Here is a 13,374-nt window from a genome sequence, read left to right as displayed (position 1 = left end):
CGGGGGAGGGAGGGGGAGGAGTGTTACAGAGGGGAGGGAGGGGTGATATTAAAGCTCCAAGGATTTTTCCACAACAAACACGCTGGTCTGGCATCAGGACTCCATCGCTTGTTGTGTGTCACAACACTTACTGACGTTTTAGAAGCCGATGCAAACCAAATGGTATGCAGTGTTTCTATAGGAGCCCAGTGAAACAACACACACACACACACACACACACACACACACACACACGATTCTTTGTTTTCCAGGCCTGGGCTCCTCCCACTTCCTTATTCTAGCACTTCCTCTATCCTCAAATGCCCCCTCGCCCTCGGCTCACTAACGGTCCCCTGCCGACAACTACAACCATCTACAAAACAGTGCAATGTCTATTCATAGGCACAATGGGATACAAATACAGCACACAGAGGGAGAGAGGAACACTATACACGCTCATACAGTATGTTACATGTCAGACACACACACACACACACACACACACACACACACACACACACACACACACAGACAGACAGAACACAGAGACGTCAGCAGCGGCAGCAGCAGCTCTGGTCGGTGGTGGTTGTGGTGCAGCCTGCAGAGACAGAGCGGTGAAGACGGCTGCTGTTTGGAGGGCCAACAGGAGAGGACTGCAGGGAGCAGGGTGGCAATTTACTCCCAATTTGTTTAGACTACTCCTTCCTCCTTCCTCTTCCTCCTCCTCCTCCTCCTCCTTCTTCCTCCTCTTCCTCCTCCTCCTCCTCCTCCTCCTCCTCCTCCTCTTCTTCTATCTCCCCAGCCTCTCCACCTCTTTGCTTTTTACTTAAACGCTGTGAGAGTGGAGGTGGTGCAGAGAAGCTTGGTCAGGTCGGTTGGTGGCGGCGCTGGGTGGGGGGGGAGTGCGTGGAAGGAGGAGGCAGGAGGGAGGAGGGAGGGGCGGCGCCGGGGGAGTTTACCCCGCGGTCTCGTCTCCTTCCTGCGGGGGCTCTTTGCGCTGGTTCTGACTGCCCGCGCTGGCCGCCAAAATCCTCTGCACAAAGTCTTTGGTCCGCCCGGCGACTAGAGGACCTGCAGTCGTCATGGAAACGAATTAGGAAGTGCCACAGAAAGAAAAGGACAGAACAGAGAGAGCGTCTCGCAGGAGAGACGAAACACAATCTAAGAAAACTGCGTTTTTAAAACTACAACGATCTCTGTCCAGACGAGCGGTTTGGCTCCGTACAGGAAACACCTGTCCACGCCATCACACCTGAACACACACAGGTCGATTAGCTGCACAAAAGACTACAAACGAGGAACGGCGAAGACAGTTGCTGCATTAAAACAGCAGCTGCGAGCAAAAGCAACAAGGTCAGAAACACTGACCCAGAGGCTGATGAGAGCCAATCAGAAGTGACCGTCGGCGTCTAACGCCATCGTTTCCAAAGGTCTCCGTTTTCACCCGTCAAAACGACAACGCAACCCCGGAGTTTCCAAACTAAAACGGGTCCAGCAGCGTTTCCGGGAGTCTCCACTCTGTGCAGTTTTTAAAATGCGTCACTTTTTCTACGTTTACTCCTGGCGTCGACGCCACTCCGCGGAGACCTTTGGAAACGATGACGCAGACACACACCTTCGCTTCGACAAGTTTTCTCACGTGTAACCTTCGGTGACAGCTCCACCTCGCCATCGGCCCGAGCAGTTCTCCATTGTTCCTCGTTTGTAGTAACAGAGAAGACAACCTGCTTCCTGTTTACTCCGGCACGCACATGCCCAGTGAGGGTGAATGGTCATGTGACACATGTTTTCTGCCGTGTAGCAAGGACTGAGGTTATTTCAGGACAGAGATCGTTGTTTTAAAATGAGAACATGTGTGTGTGTGTGTGTGTGTGTGTGTGTGTGTGTGTGTTCCTCACCGCTGGACTCTCGCAGGATGTCCTCCAGGCGTTGGGTCATCCCTCGCTCGTCCGTGTCCTCCTCCTCGCTGCTCTCCACCCGTCGCCGGATCACCTCCTTGATCCGCAGCAGCGCCCCCAGCAGGTTCTCTGAGCCGCCGACACACACAAACAAAAACAGTGAGTGTTTGTCTCAACAGGAGAGAGACGCGATGCAGGAGCAGGTTGACGGAGGACACCTGCGATCGTTACTGACTGACAGTTTTCACCTGTGGAGCGCAGAGCCACAGCTTCTTGTTTGTTGGTGTCTGTGCCAACACGACAGAAACAACACCTCCCTCTGAAGAAACTCAACACTTCCTCCCTCACAAATCCTTTTTCTTGGTTCATTAAAACCAAACAGTGTTTTATTTCGTCTTAACACAAAACATCCACACAAAACGTTTGCCAAAATCAAACTTATAATTTCAATCAGAAACGAACGTGTGCACAGGAAGCGTTTGTCGTGTTCGTCCAAACAAGACTCGCTCCTATTTTGAATCAATCCAGCTGTCCTCCCAGGCTGCCCGACAGCTCGGGTATTTTTACACTTCCAGTCTATTTTCTTCTCGGTGAGCTCTGAATGCTGCCAAAAAAACACGTGCGCCCTACAGTGAAGACCGTGCCTGAACGCATCCTGTATCGACACAGATGGAGCGGTGAAGCTGCTGCCGCCGCTCACGCTGTCCACACAGTGTCGGATTCTGACAAAGGATTCAGCTCCAACTTTCGTTATTTGACAGTTTTAAATACTTTGATCTTGGGACACGTTTCGGTTGAGATTTAAAAAAATTAAATAAAATAATACTCAGGTTCCAGCTCAAGCTGCACGTGGCGTTTTATTTCTCAAAAATTACAACAACGTTTCCCAAAAACCCTGGTGAAAGGGAAAGTCAAATTAAAGCTCCATATTTTCTTCTTCTTCTGTTTTATTTCAGGTAAAAACACTCAGAGAAACCAAATCCTGCAAGGTTTGGATGGTGGGTCCAGGTGGGCGGGGCTTGGTGACTGCTTTGTTGTGACATCACAAAGTTCCAGAAGTCCTGACGGCTGGTTTTAAGGCTCAGTTTCTGAATACAGGCTGTGTGCATTTCTCTGTGGACTGAGGCTTTGATACTTTCACAGTATTAATATAGAAGCTAGAGCTGATCTATAATCACACTACACATGGACACACACCTTTACACTGGAAGAACTTTAAGTCAGAGCAGTGGAAGTGAAATAAGGCCGGAGGAGACCTGAGACCTGAGCTTGCCTGTGTCCAGACGGGAGGACGGACTCAGTGAAAGCAGAACTCGTCCCTTCCTCATTACAACTTGAGCAAGAGCATTAACTCTCAGCTGCTCCAGTGACCAACGCCTCAGACTGGGGCTGAACTGAGCAGCGTTCAGGTGGAAACGTGTCAGCAGCCTTTTCAAAATACTGATATTTGAACGTCAACACGATCCTGAACAAAACTTCGCCCGAACACAGGAGAATGTTGAAATATTCTCCTCTATGACTGGAAACCTGCTCCACTGTTTTAAAAGTTTTCCAGGTTTTGCAGGACGCACTGAAACCCTGAGAAACCACCAACCAGTGAAGCTGCAGGTCACATCCATGTGTGTCCAGACTCATAATATAAATGTGGTGAAGGAATTTAATAAAAAAAAAGGTATTTGTGAGCGAGTCTTTCATCCAGTAAAGTGTCTAACACACAAGGACAGTCACAGGTCACCGGAGTTTCCTCGTTTATCTCTGGCCTAGTGAGTGTGCAGCTGCTCCTCTCCCATCAGCGGTAACCATAGTAACCAAGGCTACAGGCAGGGCCACTCACTGGTAGCAAGTGTAGCGAGAGCGGGAGACCCGGGGACAGACCGTGTGAACCGTCCTCAGGGAGACGGAAGTGGAGAAGCTCCTCGGCGTTAGGAATCTGACACGAGCGTCATGAGGGAATACAGGTGAGGAGAGGTGAGTGTGAGCCACGTGACAACCTGTAGCAACCAATCCCTCCCTCAGCATCTGCATTTAATTATTATTGTTATTATTATTATTATTATTAATGAGCTACTGGACGGATGAAATCCATCTCTCAGGCTGCAATAAATACTTCAGCTTCAGACAGACATTAAGCAGAGCTGAAACTGTTGATCAAAAATAATCAAAAACTATTGTGATAATCAATAATGTCGTCTCTGTTGCTGATGCGGCCAATCATCAGCATCTTCTGTGATACTGGCTCCGCCCCCTGTGAGGTCATGTGACCCAATGCCACCGTGACACCCTGCCTGTCAGCGTTCATTATTCTAGCACTGGATGTCTCACACACACACACACACACACACACACACACACACACACACACACAGGTCAGGAGGTTTCCCGGCACTTGTTTGAAGCTTTTTGTTGCATCTGCTGCTCAGCATGTAGAGCATGTTGTGTGTAGATGCAAATTACAGAGAGAGAGAGAGAGAGAGAGAGAGAGAGAAAGAGAGAGAGAGAGAGAGAGAGAGAGAGAGAGAGAGAGAGAGAGAGAATGGGAGTGATTTTAATAAAAGGAGGAGAGAGTCACAGGAAGGAGAGGGGAAGTGAATGGGATGTGTGAGGTTAAGCTGTGTGTGTGTGTGTGTGCGTGTGCGTGTGTGTGTGTTTTGGCTTCCTGCCAGCCACGACCAAAATTCGCGGGAGCCACAAGCAAAGTGGTGAAACGGAGCAGGGATCAGGAATGACTGGAATGTGTAAAAAAAAAAAGAAAAGAAAAGACGGGACAAAGGAAGCCGGTCGGGTCTGAACTCACAGAGGCTGAACCGCAGCAGACGAGGAAGAGGAGGAGGAGGAGGAGGAGGAGGAAGAGGAGCAGGAGGAAGAGGAGGAGGAGGAAGAGGAGGAGGGGCGGAGGAAGAGGAGGAGGAGCAGGAGGAGGAAGAGGAAGAGGAGCAGGAAGAGGCGGATGAGGAGCAGGAGGGGGCGGGGCAGGAGGGGGCGGGGCCGGGATGACGAGGCTTGGCAGAGTGGAGGTGTTGATTATCAGAAACAAGGTGAGGTCACCCCGCTCAGGTTTTCCCTCTAGATAGGTGTTGACTCCTCGTGAGGCGGCCAATCAGCTTCCTGCTTTAGTACGCTCTGAAAGTATCTGCACTTCACTTGATTTATTTATATAATATTTATTATAAATATTATTAATTGTTATTATATTTCGACCCCGCTACATTTCTATGAAGTACTCTTACTTTGAAGCAAAGCTTGAAGTCAGTGGAATGAATTGTCTTTTATTTTGAAAATGCGACAAAACCACACATCGTGTTTAAAATTAAACTTTAAAACAGCTTGTAGTTGCTGTCTTTATGCTGTGGATGGTGAAATGATGGTAATGGAGCACATACAATATTATCTTGTGTGGTGTGTGTGTGTGTGTGTGTGTGTGTGTGTGTGTGTGTAAAACTAATTACATCAGTTAATTATACGCGGTTCCCGTCGCTGGGAAACGTCGTTAACGCGGGAGAAGTCGCGGCTCGAGAGCAGGTTGTTTCTGCCGTGGACTGAAACAAAGAGCGACTAACATCAGAAGAAAACTTTTATCAAATGCAGCATCGACCTTCTGGGACGGAGAGTATGAGCCACATCACACAGGCGACCGGTTCGTGAGTCATGTAATGAAACAGAATCCTTCTCTGATCGACTGAAGCCCGGATCTATAAATATAGATCTCTTCTCTTCCAGGTCTGTCCAGTGAGGAGTCACCATCAAGTATAAATATATCGAGTTTCTAAGGTAACGATATCATCCTCACAACAAAATACTGTAACCTGTACATAAACCTCATTTCACTGAATCCCAAATGCACTAAAAATGAATTTTCTCTAGTTAACGATCGTATAGAAACATCAAAAGCACCGATGCCTGGAAACTCTTCATACTTATGTCTGAATATAATTTCTTCTGATTTCCTGCTCAGTTCCTTCTTTCTATTTTCTATTTAATTATTATTTCACCGGCTCAGCTCTCTCTGTTTGTATTTCCCTTTCATGTCATCTTATTTCAACATTTCAATCCCGTTTGCTCCGTTTCTTGTGGTTAGGAAAGGAGGATTTATCCTTCATGTGTTATAAATAAAGTTAGTATAAAAAAAGAAAAGAAGAAGAAGCTGCTCCGAAAACCAGAGTCAGTTTGACAATCACACACTCGTTCAACAAAGCGTTTTTTCCTTGAGGAAACCGTGACCACTTCCCTTCCACACATGTAACTACAGTGACTGCATCCTGTCCTACAATCAACACCGTCCCTTGAACGCACCCTGCTTAGAAACAGATGGAGGGACTGACGCCGCTCTGCTGCTGCTCTCGCCACGACGTCGACTGTGTGGATGTACGTCACGTCACGTCACGTCACAGTTTCACTGTTTAATAATCAGGGATCCCCATGGACGAGCTCTGAAGGTTTCCTGTTTCGGCTGCTCCTCAGACGTTTCCTCCTTCCGCTCACAGTTACGCCGCTTTTGTAAACAACGCTGGCGTCTCCGCTTTGGAAAAAAACAGCAGGTTTAAAGTCTCGAAAGTCTTTACATGTGAAAACGAGACGCCGCTGCAGGAGACTGGGAGTTACAGTTCTAACAACAGCAAACACAGAAACAACAACAAAACCCCAAAAAACAAGCAAAGCAAGAGGTGACACAGCTCCATTTCAAAAACGCCTGATATTTCATTTCGTCTGATGTTGGCGGGGGGCGTGGCTTTAACTCAGGTGAGGTAATACACCACAGGAAACACAAGAAAACATGTAATACACATAGTAAAGCTGTTCAGGTCCCTGAATGCAACACTGATGTAGGTTTTTGCAATATAAAGAAATGTTGGTTAAAGAAAGATTGATCGCCTACGGCTGCAAAGTGATTTAATTACTGAATGAGAAGAAACCAGGCAGGTGAAACACATTCACCAAATTAAAAGCCTCTGGTACTTGGATGGGTTTTGTAAAATTGATCAAACCGAGCAACATGATGAGAAACAACAGCTTACAATTCATGTAACATTTGATAAAAGTGGGATATTTCATTTTGTCTGATGTTAGCAGGGGGCGTGGCTTTAGCTCAGGCCAGGTAATACGCCACAGGAAACACAAGAAAACGTGCAACATACATAGTGAGGATTTCAAATAGCCAAACTAAAACATGGCCGACCTTATTTTCATATCATAAAATCACTGCTTTTCCAGCTTTTCGGGAATTCAGAAGGAAGTTTTACAGGTTGCTCAATCCAATAAAAAGGAGAACACCATCCTTTCAAAATAAGAGTTGGGTTCATGTGTGCGTGAGATACTGACCGTACTCCTGGTTGAGCCCCCACAGCTTGATCTTGTTGGCTTCGTGCTGGGCCTTCTTCTTCAGCCGGCAGGCCCTGGAAAAGAGAGAGAGAGAGAGAGAGAGAGAGAGAGAGAGAGAGGCGTCATACTCTGGAACAGGAAACTCTGTTCTAATATTCCCGTTCTCCACATGATCCTGTTACCGAGCCGGCTGGCTCACGCCGCGAGCAGCTGGAGAGCGATGAGAAGAGGATGTATTTCCAAACTGTGAGTGGGACTGAGTCAAAAAAAAAAAAAAAAAACAAACTCCTCTCCTCCAACTACCATTTAACACCGTGACTCTGAAGGGGAAACGGCCGCTTTGGTTTCAGAAGGTTGGAAAAAAAAAAAAAAGCAGCAGAGAATGAATCAATCAATGTGTGTTAAATATTAATGCTTCTCACGGGGACTATTCGCTGCAGCGCGCAGAGACTTGCACTTTTCCTGCAGACGTGAGTCAGCTAAACGAAACTGAAGGAAGCACAATGTGTTGGACGGAAAACGGCTTCTTGTTGAAACGTTAGACGACGCCTCAGCCAGAGTTTTCTCTCTGTACCACAGTCCCAGCTGCTTCGGGAGGATGTAGACGACCACACAACAATTTAGCTGCTGCTAATCGTCGCGGGGGCGGGACTGACAAAGTACAGATGATGCTCCAACAAGAACCAAATGTTTTTTTAATTGGTAAAAGTGTTTCCCTACCTACGCCCAGGCCCCTGAATGCAACATGCAGAATTATGCAAAACACAAAAAATCCCCTAAAGAAAGATTGATCGCCCACAGCTGCAAATTGATTTAATTGCCCAGCGAGAAAAAAAACAACAAAAAAAAAAACAAACAAAAACAAAAACAAAAAAACACATTCAACAGATTAAAAGCCTCTGGTGATTGGGTGGGTTTGGAAAACAGCCACAGTGGGTCGTCTTTAAGATGCAGAGGCCTTATCTGTTTTTATGATCAACCCTAGCAACAGAGGAAAGTGTCTTTGGGGAGCGATGGACGATGTTGAGGATGTAAATTATAAAACATCTGTTTCTCTGACTGATGATTTTAATTCACTAACTTCAAAAAGAAACGTGTTTACTTGTTGTCCTCACAGGTGTGGACATCAACAAGTGGCTCGGCACAATTGTTGTTTTGGTGACATAGAGACTATTTGCATAATCAAAGTTAAAGGTCTCCTCCAGTGTAAAGGTCTGTGTCCATGTGTAGTGTGATTATAGATCAGCTCTAGCTTCTATATTAATACTGTGAAAGTATCAAAGCCTCAGTCCACAGAGAAATGCACACAGCCTGTATTCAGAAACTGAGCCTTAAAACCAGCCGTCAGGACTTCTGGAACTTTGTGATGTCACAACAAAGCAGTCACCAAGCCCCGCCCACCTGGACCCACCATCCAAACCTTTACAGGATTTGTATAAACCTATAGACAGTGCGACAGATGACACGATAGCTCCTAGTCAAAGTTCACCAAACATGTAAAAGCAGATTTACTTCACCTCCGAGAGCAAATCCACAGATTACAGCTGTTTCAAAAGAGGTAATGGTCTGCTGACCTGGAATCTGCTGCGGTTAAACTTACATTTGATGCTTTTATCGTAAGGGACATCACTAAAGCTTAAGTTTACACCAGGTTGCTTGGATAAAAAATAAATAAATAAATTACAGTTTCATTTCTGTGTTCAGTAAAGAGACTGGTTCTGGATGTGTTAGCCTAGCTTAGCACAAAGATTGGAGGCGAGGGGTAAACAGCTAGCTAAAAAAGAAATAGCTCCTAAACCGTCTTATTTACATACTGTACACTGGTCGCCCACAGCTGACAACTTCCCCACAAGCTGCGAGCGGGCACTGGGGCTAGCTAGCTGCTGGTTAGTAAATAGCTCCAGCAGGCTAACTTAAGCTAACTGCTCATTTGATCACAATATATTGTTTTGTATTTATTTGCATGTTAAAAACACAAGATATGAAAGAGCTGTTAGAAGCAACCTTTAATGTAGCTAGGCTAACAGTTCCTACCTGCTCCCAGTATTTTAGCTAAGCTAGGCTAATCCATAGAAAGCCAACATCATGAACTTTCACGTTCAACAAGAGATAAACGTTTCCCGACTCAGTCTTTGAACTGAACACACAGAGATAAAACCGATGAGTTTGTTGGAGGCACCGGTGCGAGGAACTGGGCTTTTGTGTTTTTCCTGAACGCCACGGGCGGGTTGTTTTTAACACGGATAGGAAATGAATGAAGGGGAAGGTACCGAGGCGGCCAGGATAGTCGCACTGATAACCGTGACCTGGTCTCCGCCTTAGTACAAAAAGAAAGAGAGGAAATTCCTGCATATTAAACTGGAACATGAACGCAGCACACGGTGACGAACTCTCCCTTCACTGTGTCTTTTTATGTCTTTCCTGCATTTTGTTGATCTCCACACTCACTTTCCATCCGATGCCGATGTGTTTGCGTCTCCTTTAATATATGTTTGGAATAATAATATTCCCCGAGTCCCCTTCCTGTTTAAACCGCCTGTGATAATGTCCTTCCCTCCGAATCCTCCCCCCTCCCTCCCCCCTCACATGAACTTTATACGACCCTCCTCATCTAACTCCTCGTCTGTCTCCTCAGTCCTGCCCTGATTTCCTCCTATTCAGCCTTTCATCCTGCTTTCCTCCATCTCATCTCCTCTGGCTTTTTTTCCTCCTCTCTCTCCCTCCATCCTTCCTTCGTTTATTCCCTCACAGAAACGTCCAAAGTTGAAAAAAGGAGCCAGTCATCTCAAAAACACACTCATGACCTACATTTTCAAATAATTTGCGTTGTTGTGAGCCGCGTATAATCCTCAGGGGCGTCGTTTAAATGCCCTTAAATGTAAATCTTCCATGTGCAAAGTCTCATTACGGCAGTTTCCTCTGAGGTTTGCTTTGTAAAGGTCGTCTCTGGAACACTGTGTTCCTCTCCGCTGAAATCTAATGCTTCCTGACATGTCATAGTATAAAATGCAAGACGCTGCAAATAACCAGTTTCCTCAGAGTTTAGATGAGATGTTTTTCTCAGCGCCTCCTTCCCCTCTCCGTGTCCTCCAGGAAAAGTATTAGGAGGTCAACCATTTAAACGCGCTACGTATTTTAAAAATGATCTTTAACGAGACTGCAGACACTTAACCACAGAGCCCTGCAGAACTTCTTCTTCTTCTCTTCTTACATATCATTTTTACTACGAATGATTTACAAACTCTGTCAGAATGCCCACTCATGCCTCAGAAATCGATACAGACGGTCTCCGGGGCTCTGACTCTGTGCGGAGGACGGCGAACGGCGGCGAGTGCAGTCGGATACCTGGAGGCCAGCTTGTTCTTCTCCTTACGGGAGCGGGCCCGGGCCACGGCGGGAAGGTCGTTGACCGGACCCATGCCGTCGATGGCGGCGTTGAGCTTCTGCAGCTGCTCCCCGATGTTGTGGAGCTTCTGCGGGTTTGGCGTCAGGTCGCTGGCGTCCGTCTTGCGGGCTTTGCGTCGCCCTTTTTTGCCTGGACACGGGAGAAAAGAAAAGAACTCAACACCTCAAAGTCTTTCAATCCAGCGTCTCTAGATCCGGATTCATAATGTGCAGACGGACGTCGCTCAGATCCAGCGAACGCCGCCTTAAAATCCCAAATCTAAACGATGCTCCGTCACCAAGAAATGTGTTTAAACGTACGTACAAGACACAGATTTATCACCATCTACTGTAATAGTGCAGCTACAAACATGGCCTCCCAGGCTTCAGTTTCCCACTGGAACGTCAGAGGAACCACTTACAGAAAAAATACCTGCGTTAAAATGTTGTTAAATGCTCATTTTTGAGGCGGCAGTTGGATTTGAGTGTATTGGATTATGTTAATGGACTGTATCATGCAGGAAAACGCTGCTGCCAAGCTGCTGCACACAACAGTCACCTATCATCAGGGAAACGCTGAGAAGATTCAGATTTTGACATAAAAGTGTTATGTAGGGCAGACGCCTGAGGGTCCCGATCCGATCTGTGTCACACGAGAGAGGAGAAGTGGGACGCTTTGAGCTGCAGCGTGAACGCCGTTTTTTAACGACGGCAAACAGGCTGTCAGCCGGCGGATCTTTACACCTCACATCTCTGTGATTCAGCTGCAACAGCCAATCGATCTGTTAATTATCTGCCTGATTAAATGACTCTGAATTAGTAAATCTGTAGGTTTAAATAATATAATGTAATATATAGTATAAATAGGTAGTTTTGTTCATTAATTCGTCACCAATCGTGAGTGTGTGTGTGTGTGTGTGTGTGTGTGTGTGTGTGTGTGTGCTCACCCTCTCTGCGGTACAGCGTGCTGGGCAGAGTGCTGGAGCTCCAGGACAGGGACCAGTGGACGTCTCCGCCCAGCTTCTTCTTCGTGGCCGACTCTCGGGCGCGTCTGTACTCCCAGAAACAGCGGCGCTTCGACGGGCGCTCACCTGGCTGCTTGGCCGGCTCCGCCTCCACCTCTGCACACACACACAAACACACACACACACACATAAATGTTTTAGAGGTGAAATATCTGACACCATTAAAAACATGAACCATTAATAAAACACGAGTCTGTAGCTGAAACTTTTACTGACAAACCAGAAAACAAACAGTCGGTATTTTAGCTTCATTCTGTTCTTCACTATTCTTGTTATTAACCAGAAAAAAACAGCTATTACCTTTAATAATATCCTGAAAACAAAGTGTCAGACAGGAAGTCAGGGAACCCTAAACATGATTAATAAATAAAATCTCTCTCTCTCTCTCTCTCATAATCAAACCATCAATACTTGACTCTAAACCGGAGAGAGTGCGACATCTCCTCGAGCCGCCATGACAGTTTGGTTACAATAAAAAATAAATAAAAGAATCTCCGCCTCCAGACTTTCCCGCCCTGCGACGGCTTCTTCACCATCAGCAGCTGTTTACAAATGTTATTTTCTCCTTTGCTCAGTTCCTCTGATCTTATCTTCTGTTTGTATTTCACCGCATCGAGTTACACGAAGCTTCGTACGTTCAGCGGCAGAACTGCTGAGCCATCACAAAGTTTGTTTGGACTCCGATTGGCCCCCGTGATAACTCGTTTCAGAATACTGTAGGAGGTAAATGCATTGTGGGTAAAGTGTTTCATCACAGCAGAGACGATTGTTGGTTTTAGCTTCATCTGCTGAATTTGTTTTGATTCCTTCAACAACTAGTTCAACAAATACGGTTTTAATATTAATATTTTTGGGCATTTTTATCTGAAAATGAAACAATCAAACAATCAATCTGCATTTTTTCTGATGAGAGGAATAAGCAGTGGATGTGACCTGGTCCAGGATCAGGATCTAAATACAGAATCAATACGATTCTATCACTTTATTATGTAGAAAACCTGAACCTCCATCAGGACGGGGGTGGACGCCGCTGACAGCCATGTTTAAGACATTTAATAGAAGGGAAATATCCTGCGTCTTAATGTGACAGATGAACCTTAATCATAACTGACGGGTATTAATGTTCACGTTTGCCTGGTATGAAATCACACTGTGAGCCCTAATCCATAAACACATGCTGTACGTCCCCATGACAAAAGCCACCGCCGGCTATCGACTGTACGGCTGCGCGGCGTTTCAGAGGCAGACACCTACACGACCGCACACACGTCACAGGAGATTAGCCTCAGGCGCACAGCCGTGAATAATGGCATCATAAATAATACAACATGCAAAGCTCCACCAGCAGGAGGAGAGAGGAGGGAGAGGAGGGAGAGGAGGGAGAGGAGGGAGAGGAGGGAGAGGAGGAAGAGGAGGGAGTGGAGGAAGAGGAGGGAGAGGAGGGAGAGGAGAGAGAGGAGGAAGAGGAGGGAGTGGAGGAAGAGGAGGGAGAGGAGGGAGAGGAGAGAGAGGAGGGAGAGGAGAGAGAGGAGGGAGACGAGGGAGACGAGAGAGAGGAGGAAGAGGAGGGAGAGGAGGAAGAGGAGGGAGAGGAGACGCCTCCTCAAAACATTTCAAAAACACACAGTGAGAATAAACGTCAGCTGGCAGGATTAAATCAGGCTCAAAGTTAATAACCATGATGTCCTATCCTAGCCATTAACCAGGGCTGTGCAGGCCACACACACACACACACACACACACACACACACACACACACACACACACACACA

The 13,374-nt window shown here is 46.5% G+C and overlaps 1 protein-coding gene across 1 annotated transcript; it reads right to left on the bottom strand.

Moving 5' to 3' along the window:
- Positions 1–236: 236 nt before the first annotated feature.
- Positions 237–11,747, bottom strand: LOC111668151 (CREB3 regulatory factor-like). The gene is made up of 5 exons (XM_023424109.2): positions 11,525–11,747; positions 10,539–10,728; positions 7,194–7,267; positions 1,878–2,006; positions 237–1,050 (listed from the first exon to the last, which is right to left on the bottom strand). Exons 1-5 carry the CDS (start codon positions 11,730–11,732, stop codon positions 935–937), a joined length of 717 nt encoding a protein of 238 aa, XP_023279877.2. The 5' UTR covers positions 11,733–11,747; the 3' UTR covers positions 237–934.
- Positions 11,748–13,374: the final 1,627 nt, after the last annotated feature.

Source organism: Seriola lalandi, unplaced genomic scaffold (genome assembly GCF_002814215.2).
Source record: "Seriola lalandi dorsalis isolate HSWRI2012SDOR001 ecotype SW California unplaced genomic scaffold, Sedor1 jcf7180002054709, whole genome shotgun sequence".
Lineage (NCBI taxonomy): Eukaryota > Metazoa > Chordata > Actinopteri > Carangiformes > Carangidae > Seriola > Seriola lalandi.
The sequence above is the reverse complement of the archived record's forward strand: the minus strand, read 5'-3'. Positions and strand labels throughout refer to the sequence as shown.

Bases quoted from the DNA above. Each gene is read 5' to 3' on its own strand.
- LOC111668151 (XM_023424109.2), bottom strand. From the start codon at position 11,732: ATGTGTGTGTGTGTGTGTTTGTGTGTGTGTGCAGAGGTGGAGGCGGAG. The intron at 10,729-11,524 runs GTGAGCACACAC...TCCCGTGTCCAG, and splicing joins CACGCTGTACCGCAGAGAGG to GCAAAAAAGGGCGACGCAAA. The intron at 7,268-10,538 runs GTATCCGACTGC...TCTCTTTTCCAG, and splicing joins AAGAACAAGCTGGCCTCCAG to GGCCTGCCGGCTGAAGAAGA.